The 13,935-nt window shown below is 32.9% G+C and overlaps 1 protein-coding gene and 1 long non-coding RNA gene across 6 annotated transcripts; one reads left to right on the top strand and one right to left on the bottom strand.

Moving 5' to 3' along the window:
* Nucleotides 1-226: 226 nt before the first annotated feature.
* LOC132617409 (uncharacterized) lies at nt 227-3,412 on the top strand. 5 transcript variants are annotated; one of them, XM_060332407.1, is made up of 2 exons: nt 227-406; nt 2,913-3,412. In XM_060332407.1, the coding sequence occupies exon 2, from the start codon at nt 2,942-2,944 to the stop codon at nt 3,248-3,250; it is 309 nt and encodes a 102-aa protein (XP_060188390.1). In that variant the 5' UTR covers nt 227-406; nt 2,913-2,941; the 3' UTR covers nt 3,251-3,412. The 5 variants fall into 5 exon arrangements, with proteins under 5 accessions (XP_060188390.1, XP_060188388.1, XP_060188389.1 ...); XM_060332405.1 differs by having other exon boundaries at nt 230-497; XM_060332406.1 differs by having other exon boundaries at nt 230-423.
* Nucleotides 3,413-10,290: 6,878 nt separating this feature from the next.
* Nucleotides 10,291-12,666, bottom strand: LOC132618714 (uncharacterized). Its single transcript, XR_009574275.1, has 3 exons — nt 12,480-12,666; nt 11,558-11,608; nt 10,291-10,610 (listed from the first exon to the last, which is right to left on the bottom strand). It is a non-coding gene; the product is annotated as an uncharacterized LOC132618714 (long non-coding RNA).
* Nucleotides 12,667-13,935: the final 1,269 nt, after the last annotated feature.

Genomic DNA, 13,935 nt, shown 5'->3' on the forward strand with positions numbered 1-13,935 from the left:
AAAGTCAAGAAATTATTACTTTTTTCTTCCAATTTTACCTTTATTTAAATAAATATAGTCTCACATGACCAAAAAATCATTAAAGATTTATTTCTTTTTCAGGACATTTGATTAAGGTAAATTGATAAAAACACTTTTTACTTTCTAACGTTTGAGTAGTTCTTTAAGTGGTGTGTCCTTATAATATGAAACTGAGGGAGTAAGGTGTTTGTCTTCACCTGGGCCAAAAGTGTTCACTTATTTCAAACCTAAAGGACCTAATATGTTCAAAGTAATACAAAAAGAACCAAAATACACTTAAGGGATACCCAAAGGACTCTTTTCCCTCTTAGGGTTTTACATCCACAAGCAATATGCAACTTTTTACAACTATTATGGAAAGTTAACACTTATACCGCCGCCACCGGTATCTACTATTTTGAGGTCAATTTTTATTTTCAGTTTCAATCTATATTTGGTTTAATTGTGAAGGGCTGAAGGCATGATCAAATTTTAAGGTGATTTTTGTTTGAAAAGCTTATGTGTATATCAATTTTTTTTTTTTTTTTTTTGAAATAGGAAAAAAATGCATTTTTTTGTGAGTATTGAATATAGAGCTATTTGAATTGCAAGTCACAATAGGTTAGAATATCTTTGCTTTAACTTTTATTTTATGTATTTTTTAGCTTTAAATAAATAAATAAATACTATCTGAAACAACCTCTTGTAGAGGTAAGGTCTGCGTACACTCTACCGTCTCCGGACCTCAATTGTGGGATTACACTGGCTATGTTGTTGATGTAATTAAATAAATAAATAAAAAGACTCATGAGAAGAACAAATTATTTTGGTTTAGCAGGAATAAGCTTGGTCCTTAAATAATGTTTTATTCTTAGTGTACTTGGTTCAAATCTCTAACTGGTATAGTAGTTCTCTAGATGTTTGGAGGGGTTTATCTTTGGTTTTCATGACTAAATTGCTCTTAATTTTCCTCATTCTTTTTGAGAACTGTTCCAACAAGATTCATGAATAAAGTTGCTTCCCTTACCTGTTGAGTCTGACTCATAGTATTCATTTATCAAAGAATAACTCTAGTTATCAAACTTTTTCTTTTTTGATGACCGAGAAATCCCTTTGGAGCCGATCCTTTGGGCTAACCACAGTCTTCGGAAGTCGGGGTATGATGGGCCCGTCCCTCTATCTTTCTCCACTTAAATACTAGAGTTAGTTTGCTTGGCGCAAGACTCGAACTTGTGACCTAAGACTCTAGTACCTCTGCTGTGTGGTTTGCGAGCTATTGCACAGGAGCTGGGTTTACCCCGCACACCCGAAGGGTAGCGGCTGCAGGTTCTCATGTCATCAAAAAGACATTAGTTCCTCAACCTTTGTCAATTGAGCTAATCCCTCGGGGCTTTGTGTGCACACCTTTTTCTCATTCATTGTAGTTCTCTGCATTAAAACAAATTATTAGTCAATAACTCAATATTCAGACTTAGAGTATTCATTTATAGTTGTTTTGGTTTCAATTTAGTTTTTGAGTTTTTACTGGGACGATTTATTCACATTTACCATTATTTGTAATTTTACAAGTAACATAATTTGATCTATATAAGTTTCAAGACTTGTCATTGTGATCTAATCAATACAACAAGCCTGATGTGTTGTTTGAATCCATCTCACTCTAAGCATAAGGGTCAGAACCCTATATTCTGAGCGCCCTTTGTCGCTTTTTTCTCTTACTAGTACAACTGCAGGTCGTTCATAGTTTAAACGTAGGGGTTGGAGCCATGTCTTTTCTTCAGGCCCCTCTTTCATTTTTTTTTTCCTTTTGGGATAAATATCGGTTTTTTCAACTTACGTTTGTAATTTACCGGGGGGAACCATGCACTGGTTTATCAATTATAACCAAAGACTAATCCAAAATTTAGACTATTCAGAATAAGTACAGTTTGTACCCACATTCACATACATAATACAACTATCGTCCGCCCATGATTGACAATTGAAATCTCGTGTGCTATTCTATAACATCTTATTTTGCTTCTTGTCAAAATTTGCAATAGTAGCACGGTCATGGCTCTTATCCCTATCCTAGAATTTATAGAACAGAGAAAAAGATGCGCCTTCGTAATGCCAGGCTCACGGAGATTCAATTGTACTCCATTTCCTAGAATTTTAAGTGCTGTCATTCTAAGTTATTATCTAAGTCTGCCTAAGCTAACACTATGATCATCTTGTAATATCATCATTAGCTGGGAAATAGTATTAGTTAATTGGTTTTTTAATTCTTTTCTTCATTGGGCACATATATAGTAAACGGATTCACAGGTGAAACATGCAATCATTAAGGCGCAATAGGTTGGAGATGGGGAAAGGCGACTGTGGTGTTCATACCTGTTAGGTATCATCACCCTTCTTGAGTCTAAAAGAGAATATAGAAGGCCCCGCTGAATCATTATTATTAATCCATTTCAATGGATGCTAAGCATTTCATAGAGCTGTATGGCTGTATCAAAAGAAAAGGAGGGGAGAGAAAAGTTCACCCTTGTTGATTAGAGTGTTCTGGATAAGGTAGAAGTTCTTTTGAAAGATGTTGAACTAATCTTCTGACTCCTGATGTCTTTTTTTTTTTTTTGCCAGTTAGTCGGATATATTTACAATTGTATTAGACATCTCACTGAACCCTTGTTGATAGTGGCTTTCACAGATTTCTAGTTGTCACAATTTAACTTGTACGCATATTTGGGTTTGTAGCTGTTGCTAAGGCTTTACTTCTTGAGCTGTGCGATTCTAAGGCTTTGCTTATTCCAAATATATATTAATAGCGACTTCTCAGTGTTGAATACACCACTTGGCTTAATGTATCTTGAGACTGCTTGTTGAATAACACCACTTGGTTTAATGTGTCTTGAGACTCTGCTTTCTTTGTGCAGAGAATCCCATCCGTGTACTGAGCTGCGAAATGAACCTTGGTAGACTGAAGAATGTGGTAGCTGCTGCAGCCATTGAAGGAGTGGCTGAGGCAAGGGCCAGGATATTTGGTCATGTGCTTAATCCAACGGGGCAGAGATCACCCCACAAGGTTTTGCGCAAGAAGCTCATCGGTGAGAAAGTGTCACAATGGTACCCACATGATATCATGAAAGATGATCCTCTTGTGATGGCACGTCAAGAGCAAGAGCGCCTGAGCAAGCTTGAAATGCTCAAACGTCGTGGAAAGGGTCCTCCTAAGAAGGGTCAAGGCAAGCAGGCTAAAAAGCGCAACAAATAGAGATCATATATACTTTTAGGCTCTTTTCCTGTTTTACAAATCCTACTACTCTGAGCGAGACTCCATCCATATCCCTACTAGTAGTTTTTCTTTCATTCAATCGTCACTTACCGGCTTGCAAATCGGTTACTCTTTGCAATTTGATCGCGTTCTTGTTTTTCATCTCACAGGATTTCTTTCTGCAACTCAAGCATCTACTTTCAATGTAGTCTTTGTTTTCATGCTTGTTTCTGACTTGTAATACTACAGATACACATTTTTTAGTTGTTAAGTATCAACTAAAGTGAATTTAGGGGTTGATTGGTTTGGAGAAACAATTAGTTCGAATGAATAAAAAGGAATTGAGAATTATTAGTAGTCTTCTTAAGGCTTTGCATCCTTGTGGTAGCAATAATTGGCTCACGCTAATCAAACATTATACATTTAACTAGTACCAGATCATATTGAAACTTTTAGAAGGCAGAAAAGAGAACCGAATATGGTTAAAGAACCATATAGTTTAATGCAGAAAATAAGTACTCTTTATGGTTAAAACGTAATGATAAATAAGAATTTTTATACTAACAAGTCATTTAAAGGATATCGACGGATAAGTTGTTAAAATGTGAAATTTATAATTTTCAAAATAAGATAAGTTTATAACCTGCTATAACAGGTAAAGGTGACTTGATCATGTACACAGATTTATTGTCAGTTTGTGTAACTTAGTAAACGTTTAGACATAGATATGATTGAAAATTAGAATTCTCTTTTTAAAGTTGAAATTGAATTAAAATGGTATTTGGAATTTGAATCGTGTTTGAACATGTTTTTTACTTGGAAGAAACATTGAATTTTTTTTATTGGAAACAAAACTTTCACTGATTTTTTTTTTTGATTTTGAACTTTAAAAACTCGTCTTCAAAAATAAACTAAAAAAATCATTCCAACGTATAACCAAACAATGTTTTGAAATTTTTTCCGACAAAAGGAGAAAAATAACTATGTCCATACGGCTCCTTAAATTCTTTTATATATTCCACTTCCTTGTTTGCCTTTTGTCAACCTGAAACTTCTTAATCATATATCATGACGTAGTAGTATTTTTCTGGGAAGTTGCACTCGATTTCGTCCGTAAGACTAACTAATTAATCTGTTGGTTCTGTGATTTGCTTCATTTCTTAATTTCCAGGAACATCATGGATATCTTTAATTCAATGGTTTATTCAAACACGAAATGCAAATTAAAATCAGTCTTATTCAAACTTGTTCGAATCTGTTTCCTACTTTTATACGAAATATATATTACATACATTACTTTAATTTGGAAATAAGGAATTTCAAAGAAAATAAAATATGGAAAAGGACATGTAATATTATAGTTATTGTGTATAATATACACTACCTTATTTTTACTTTAATTTCTTCCTACGTTTACTATTTCTTCCTGTTCATATATTCCTTTGTATGTAAAACTCCAATTCTTTTGTAAGTTGTCGTCGATAAGAATAAAATACTCATCTCAATTCTTTTGTAAGTTTTGGTACAATGCTGGAAAGAAGCAACTTTTTGGTATGCCATGATATATATATATATATATATATATATATCAAGTGAGAAAGAATCTTTAATTGCCTGTTTTATATTCTTTATGTTTGATTTGAAATTTGAATACTTTCCTAACATGGAATATAATTAATCCTAATCCGTGTTGAACAAGAAGTCAAGTTTTCGGAAACCCTTTTTTGTGTTAACAGAAAAATAGAGTGACTGAAGGATCTCTCTCTTTCATAATGCTATACTAAAATCTGGTGAATGCAGAAAATAAGTACTAATTTTTAATGGTTAAACACAATTATAAATTGTTAAATTTTGCATGGTAAAAGTGGACTAAAGGACCCTTGGAAGATTGCGCTGTTTAATAAGTAAATCCGCAAAAGCTTATGTAGTGAAATAATTTTAGCATTTAATCTCATCTGTTAGCAATTTCATTTAATCCAATTCGTCGACTTAAATACTTGTACGAACGGCTTACAGTTTCATTTAATTACAGTAAAATATCTAATTATGGTGGTCAAAACAAGACGATATTTATAATATAGATATTCTATCTTTTCGCCCATTACATCATACTAAATCCTTTTGAGAAGAAGTTTTCTAATTCATGTATGGGTGTGTATTATTTGGACTAAACCGAAAAAATAAATCGAACCAAATCTAATTTTGGATTGGTTTTTCAGTTTTTGGTTTGATTTGGGATTGAGAAATTAAAATTTTGGTTTTATGGTTTGGTTTCGGATTTAGAAAAATAAAAACCGATATAATTTTTATATATCATTTTATTTAACATATAGTACCATTTAAGGGACTTTGAGTTTTAGCGTTTTACCACTTTCACACTTTCTTACTTAGTGGCCTATTTGTATTAGAATATAAAATGACTCATTCTCAATCTTTAGGTTATGGACATGAATTTATATACTTTTAAATATTGTATTTTTAAAGTTTTACCCATGAATTATATTTAAAATATATTTAAGAGACTTGACATGATTATTTCTCATTCTCTATAATATTTGTTCTTTTTCATCATTCAAATATAATTATTCAATTATGTTAATTATCTTATATGACAAACCGAATAACCAAACCGAAAACAAACGATCGAAAATAGAAAACCGAACCAAGCCAAACTTATTTTGGTTTGATTGGATTGTCGTTTTTAGAAACCAAGCACCGAAAAATCAAAACCGAATAATGTAAAACCGAATGCGCACCTAAATTCATGGATGTGATAGTTTTTTGTTTGAGCCTTCATTAATTGTTTTTCTACGTTTGGTCTAAACCATTTATGATTAATAAAAAAGAGAAAACGTTTATATATATATATATATATATATATATATATATATATATATATATATATATATATATATATATATATATATATATATATTCTTCCAAAAATTGATTAATCTGCAATAATTGATATTTTTGCTAAAACCTTAATTAAGTAGAGGCTACATACTTAGTAAACAAAAGTTAAAAGAAGTGTATTCTTTTCATTTTATACAAATGTTACAATTTAACAATATATTTGTTGCTACTACACATTAGGTTACATGCTTTGGATACATAGCATAAGCTACGTGAGCCATGTCCGTAAGAAGCAATTGATGCATAGATAGTGATGGATGATGTAATATCACCAAGTTTTAGTTTTGCTTTCTTCCTAACTTTGACAAGTGATCTGCGCAATTGTTACCTTGTCTCAACGTATGAGTAGAGAAATCACGGGCTCACATATGAGACGCCTACATCCTTCTATCACAACATGACTAGGGTGATTTTCGGTGACATCTCTCACATGACTTAGCAATATCAAAGCATCATTCGAGTTAGTTTCAATAATCACTTTCTTCAGGTTATAGTTTTTCGCCAGGGTTAGGCTGCTGTGTATAACCCATAATTCCGGTGTTAGGCTGGACGTTGCTTTCATACTAAGACACACATACAATCCGCCTACAAACCCTCTCTTGTCATCTCATGCAACACCTCTGAATCCCGCTAGTCCTAAATTAGGCATGAAACTGCCGTCTGTGTTGATCTTGATAGACCTGAAAGGGGGTAAGCACCAACTGATGAAGATAGGGCATCTGATCTTATTGTTGATTGAACGTGACAAACTCGAATTGTGTCGTGAATTGGGAAAAATAAATATTTTACTAGTGAAAATAAGGCACGTAAAGTGCCATAATTATTCGTAGGAAACTGAATTATATTGTACGTTCCTCACTAAAATTACTGATGAGATGAAATATATGAAATGAAGTTATGAAACTCTCGACTCTCGTTTTATAATACTAAGATCCATAGTCCAAAATGGAATGGACTGGCCAATTTTGGAAAAATGACAGAATCCTAAGTCGTTTAAGATTTTAAATATGACGTATAATAATATGCAAAATGCTAAGCCCCATATCCTAAATGGAATGAGAGTGGCCATTATGGAAACGTGGAAGAAACCTAAATATGCAAAATGATAAGCAAAATTAAAGCAGCGAGTTATAATCTCTATTACTCTATGCATATTAAGTACTAGGAGATCCACGTTTTGTTCCGTGTTTGATTTAAACAGTCAATATATATACATGTGCTCTTAAGTAAATTCTAACTTAAACATAGTTACTTATAAAGTAGTATTACTGATCGGAAGGGCGTCTCAATGAAATTAGCGGTCTAAAGCTAAATTTTAATTCGAAGTCTTAAGTATATACACATACATAAAAAATTTAGTGTTGCCTTTCTATTTTTCGTTCTTGTTGTCTTTACTTCACATAGTAACATTACAATTTATAATATTTACGATTACTTCAAGTTTTTAAGATGTTAGCTATGTGTTTTAAATACATTACGTTGGATGTTGTTGTAAAAACTTTATTTAATAATACGAAGATTTGAGTAATTTGGTTCGAAGTTTTAAAACATTTCTCTTAAAAGTAGATAGTTTTTTTTCTTTCTTTTATTTTATGAATTTTGTTCCTCTTTTAATTTTACAATCTTCAATATTGTCTAATAGAGAATAAAATCATAAAATTCATCCGTAAAAATATTTGGGGCCTAAAAATTTTGAGAGCCGGCATTGCATGTCTAGGGGTTTCAATCCATTGCGTACTAATCAAAGCGTGTATAAATTATGTCTCAATTTTATTAACTACATAAAGTTTTACAATGAAGGGGAGCCTTAGCATAACTGGTAAAGTTGTCTTCATGTGACCAAGAGATCCGGCCCTTCCCCGAACCCCGCTCATAGCAGGAGCTTAATGCACTGAACTACCTTTTTTTTCACAAAAAGTTTTACAGTAGTAACTTTTACAATCTAAAAATAGTGAGAATATTTTCTTGGAGACTCCACGCATAATATTCGCAAATATCAAATGGTATTGTAGTTATGTACACGTGTGGGCGGAGCTAAAGGGATGGAATGATGTTCATCTGAACCTCTTTAATATGTCGGAAAATTATACTCTATATAAACTGTCGAATTTATTTTTATGTACCTGTGATCAGTACATGTTATTAAACATATTACTTAATCTACACAAGCCAAAACATGGGCTATATATCCAAGAATACACCCTTGATACCCCTGGACAAACACAAGAATTTAATTAACTGATCAGCATCCACCGCCACCGCCGCCACAACCGCCTCCTCCACCGCCACAGCCGCCTCCTCCACCGCCTCCATGATACCCTCCGCCGCCCCAACGCCTCTTTTTCCCGTTAGAGGAGTCTCCACAAGCAAAAATGACCATAGAAATCATTAAAATAGACATAACAACCATTCCCACCATTATCATCAGCCCCGAACCCTCAAACGCTGAGCCACCATCTACCACACCGTATAATCGCGCCATATTTCTGCTTGACTTTAATTTAATTCTCTGCTGAAATAGTTATATATGCTGATCCGAGGAATAAAACAATCTCTTAGTAAGCATATATATATAGGCATTTTGTAGTGATGTTTGGCTTTGTAGACTTTTCGTAACCGCAACGAAGTTGAAAGTTCATTTAAAAGTCCGACTTTGAAATTTGAATTGGTCAGTATTGTTTGAGTTGCTTGAGCTAGGCTTCAATGTAACTAAGAAATTATTCACGTCTTTCCTGGAATTTACGATTACTAGTATACTATTGGAAATAGTCTGATCCATAAGACTAACTAATTACTCTATTGGTTCTTTAATTTGCTTCATTTCTTAATTTCCAGGAACATCATGGATATCGTTGATTCAATGGTTTATTCAAACACGAAATGCAAATTAAAATCGGTCTTATTCAAACTTGTTTCATAGGGAGAATATTTACATACGGGACTTGCTCGAATCTCTTTCCTACTTTTATTCGAAATCTATATTACATACTCCCTCAGTGTATTTTTACTGGTTCAATATTCTAAAAATAGATTTTCACTTTTACTTGTCACTTTTAGGACATCAAGAAAAAGACAATTTTTTTTTTCTAATTTACCAATAGTATTAATTACTCATTTGAAATCACTTTTCAAGTCCAATAAAGCTATACATCAATTAATATGGGTATCATGATACATTACACACTTCATTTAGGGCCTGTTTGGAAAGCCATCTGGTAATTGGAATTGGTGTAATTACTAGTAATTACTAGGGTAGTAATTACACAGCCTAGTAATTACACAGTAGTGTCATTACAACGACCTGTTTGTTTGTCATAACGTAATTACAGTGTAATTACAAGCATGTTTTTTGATTGCACAAGTGTAATTACACAGTTAGTTTAATTTTAAAATAAAATTAATTTAAAAATAAAATTTAATTAAAAAAATTAAAATTAATATTTAAAAAATATTTGCCTTTATAAATGATATTAAATTAGTTATTTAATAACACATAGTTTCTTGAAAATATATTAATTAATAATCATATATTTGTAACTAATATTGTGAAAATAATTGATATATATTTTTCAAATTAATAATATTTAATTTTAATTAATTATAAAACTTAAAAAGAAGACTTTTTTTTGTGAGAACGTCATGGATTAGATGTTTGACAAAAAAAAATATATTTATAAATATAATGCAATAACATTATTCAAATGTTTGACACAAAATATCCATCAAGTGTAAGTGAAAAATAAACAATATGCAATGTGAAAGCAAATAACTTAAAATTGAAAATATAACCTAAATTCAAAATCGAAAAGAAAAAGTTTAACATAATACTCTTATGTCAAATTCCAACATTACATAAGTAAGTTCCAACGTAACTTAAGTAAATAATTCAAAAGAAAGGAAAAATAAGTCTATAACCTCATTCACAACGAAATTCTACTTTAATAACGTCACTCGTTATATGCCAAGTTTGTTAATGACTCATTCTTTCCAATATTAAGAGGTGTAGTTTCAAAAATTAGAATAATAACACGGTTATGTTGTCACGACCCAACTAGGGGCCGCGACGGGTACCCGATACTTGTACCGAGCACCCCTTATCTCGTATCGTACTTTTACTACTAGGTGGGCCGTATAGACTATACCGTATATTTTTTTTTTGTTACTGAACATTAACATTAGTAGCTATTTATAAACATAGGCTAATAAACTTTGTTAGCACGTTATACAGCGACGAGGACAATCCAAAGTACAAAACATCTAACTGTACATATCTGTCTACGAGCCTCTAAACAAAGTGCATATATACATAGAAAGGGCCGGGTTCTGCCGTGCCCGATTATATACACAAAAGTAGTACCAATAGGCTGAAGCTCCGGATCAACTGGAGCACTCTCAAGGAACAGCCGGTGAAGCTCCTAGGGATTAAACCCGTCTGTCTGTTGACCTGCGCGGCATGAAACGCAGCGTCCGCAAGAAGGGACGTCAGTACGAATAATGTACCGAGTATGTAAGGCATAGAAACAGCATACTAAGCAACATTAAATATAAATAACAACATCATGGGCTCATAGAACGTGTGAGGAGGTAAGAAAGTAACCTGTACATAGGAATGCCTTTTTGGCCAGATACCATGCATGCTTGAATTTTCCCCCTCTAAATTTTCTTTTGTTTTAAAAAAAAACATTTCTTTTTCATAGACATAGAAAATAGAACTCATATCCTGTCATGTCATATCATGTCATATCATATCGTGTCATATCGTGTCATATCATATCATATCATATCATATCATATCATAGCGCCGAACAACGCCGGCTCGCCCATATAGCGCCGAAATACGTCGGCTCGCCCGTATATCCCGCGTCCGGGATGATATAACGCCAGCTGACCAGGTGGCAACGCGTCTATAGCGCAACATATATCCCTTCCCCTCATATCTCCCTCCCTCCCCCCATGTACATATACATATCATATACATATATCATATAAGCATGCCGGAGAGCCCAAGGAAAAATCATGTTCATCATAATCATCACAAAAATATTCTCATTAGAATAGTTACAATACTTATCGTTCGATAAACGAAACAATTAAGAAAATCCGGGAATAATGGGCCCACCTCGGGTCAAATGAGGTGGCGTACACGATTTACATACGTTACATTTCATGATGTCACTTGTGAGAGTTTTAAGGTAGTCGGGTCCTATTTGTGCAAGTTCTAGATGTTTAGGCAATTTTTCAACATTTCATACAATATTTAATTCAATTCTACTGAATGAAAAAGGGTCAACTTTAAACTCGGATTTCTAGGAATAGGATTGTCCCCGAGGCTCGTATCCACCCTATTATGCCTAAGACATGCCAAAGAAGGAAGGGTGAAGCCTTACATACCTTTTCCGCTTCATACACGTCTCCAAAATCAAGTTTCAAATTCGCCAAAATCTACAATTTGGTCACAATTACCAAATGTTAATTGTAAGGCTTTAAGATTTCAATCTTAACCAATACTTGTCTACAAAAATTTGGGCAGCATCTCCCCTATAAATACAACATCCCCGAGATTTAACTCGGCTCAAATATCAACAACCATACCAACAACAATATCAATAATCATCACAAAACACAATATAACACAACTAGTCTTCTTTCCAACATAATGCAATAGCTTTCATTCCAACTTCACATTTCCAAACCAATCTCAATGTTTTTACATTCATTACTAATCAAGATCATTACAATATAATTCGGAAGCATTTCATATCATTTCTACCAAATATTCACAAGATATACAAAATATACAAACTTTCCACCAAAACCATAATCCATCCAAAACTTCTAATCTTCAATCTACATATTCATAACATATTTCCACCTTCCAATTTCATCAACCATAATCATAATTTGCACCTTAACAATTTCATTTTCATAATTACATAAATCTACCATAAAATCACAAAACTTCCCATAACAACTTAACAACCAACCTCTCATGCTAATATGGACTTACATCCCTCCAAATCCACCAACCAACATAGCCATTCACATTTAAAACTTCATTTCCATATTTACATAAAATTACATTAAAACCACATAAGTTCCTATAATCATTTTCCAACAATTTTTCATGCCATCTTAAACCATTTTTCCTCCACATTCTACAAGTGAACTACATTTATTTTCATCCAAAATTCTCTTCAAATCTCATTCCATAATTCACAATGCCAACGGACGAATTTATATCGCTATTTTCCCGTTCTAATCCGTTAAAACTTTAAATAAACTTGTTAGCAATGAAAAGGAACCTTATCCATACCTTAAGAATTCAGCCACCACGTTATCACCCTCCTCCTTGGTTGATTTTTAGCTCAAATTGAAGACAGCGCAGCGTACAACACTTTTCCCTTCATGAGCTTCGCGATTCGGGGCTTAGATTTTGGTCAAAATTGATTTCTCTCTAAATTTCTCCTCCCTTTCTCTCTCTAGAATGTTCTAAATGTTTATGGGTGTGATTTGGTCTGAAATGTGGAGAGAAAACCAAAACTTTTCATTAAATGACAATAGAAATGGGCCTGGCCCGATTTGAAGTCGGGTTGGGCCGAATTCACTGTTCATCTCGACCTTTCTGCCTTAAAATGTCCATATCTCCTTGTACCGACGTCACCTGGGAACCCACGACCTATGGTTGGAAAGCTAATTCAATTATCTACAACTTCTATTTCTTGGTATTTTTCCAAATTCCAAACTTATAATACCGTTTTTGCCCCTAAAAGTCAGATCACCCGAAAACGTTTTCTTAAAAATATTTGTTTGGAAGACTTCCACTTTGATTTGGCCCAAGGGTCCTTCTTGAGTTGTGTTTAACTCCACATATGTAATTCATATGACTTTTCAGATGTCCCAAAAAAATCTCGATTTGTGGGCCCCACTTCAGCAAATAATCTGACGTTAAAAAATACGGGATATAACATATGTTAAATGAATAAAAAAAAAAAAGGAGCAATTGCATGGAACCACAAAAAAGTAAAGGTTAGGAATGAGAAGAAAGGAAATGAAAACTAAATAATATAAAAGAAAAATACATTTTAAAAAATAAAAATAATTAAAAAGTAAAAATAAAAAATAAATTAAAATAATAGAAATAAAAAATAAATTAAAAATCAAAAGAAATTAAAATAATAGAAATTAAAAATAAAAATAAATTAAAATAAACAAAAAAGAAACAAACTAAAAATTAAGCCTGTAATTACACCCAATTCTCACCCCCCCCCCCCCTCCCCTTGAGAATTGGAGAGTGTAATTACACCCTTTCAATTACACTCAATTCCCACCTAACTGTGTAATTACTTGGTCAAATTATGTAATTACATCCAATTACACCCAATTCTAATTACCTGGGTGGCTTTCGAAACACGCCCTTATTATTTCTTAAGGGGTGTAAAAAATCAATAGTGGACAAGTAAAAGTGAACGGAGAGAGTACTTACTTTAATTTGGAAAGAAAATAAAAGAGGGGAAAAGAAAACATGTAATATTATCTTTATTGTGTATTCTACCTTATTTATACTTTCTTTCTGCGTTTACTATTTCTTCCGGTTCATGTATTCTTTTGTATTTTAATTCTCTTGTAAGCTGTCATAACTAAGAATAAAACTAATCGTCTCAATTCTTTTGTAAGTTTTTGTGCAATACTGGAAAAAAGCAACTTTTTGGGTCAATAGTTGACACTTCTTATATTTACTATTATGTATAAGAGCAAATGTGGGGACTTTT

Source organism: Lycium barbarum, chromosome 11, assembly GCF_019175385.1.
Source record: "Lycium barbarum isolate Lr01 chromosome 11, ASM1917538v2, whole genome shotgun sequence".
Classification (NCBI taxonomy): domain Eukaryota; kingdom Viridiplantae; phylum Streptophyta; class Magnoliopsida; order Solanales; family Solanaceae; genus Lycium; species Lycium barbarum.

Bases quoted from the DNA above. Each gene is read 5' to 3' on its own strand.
- LOC132617409 (XM_060332407.1), top strand. From the start codon at position 2,942: ATGAACCTTGGTAGACTGAAGAATGTGGTAGCTGCTGCAGCCATTGAA.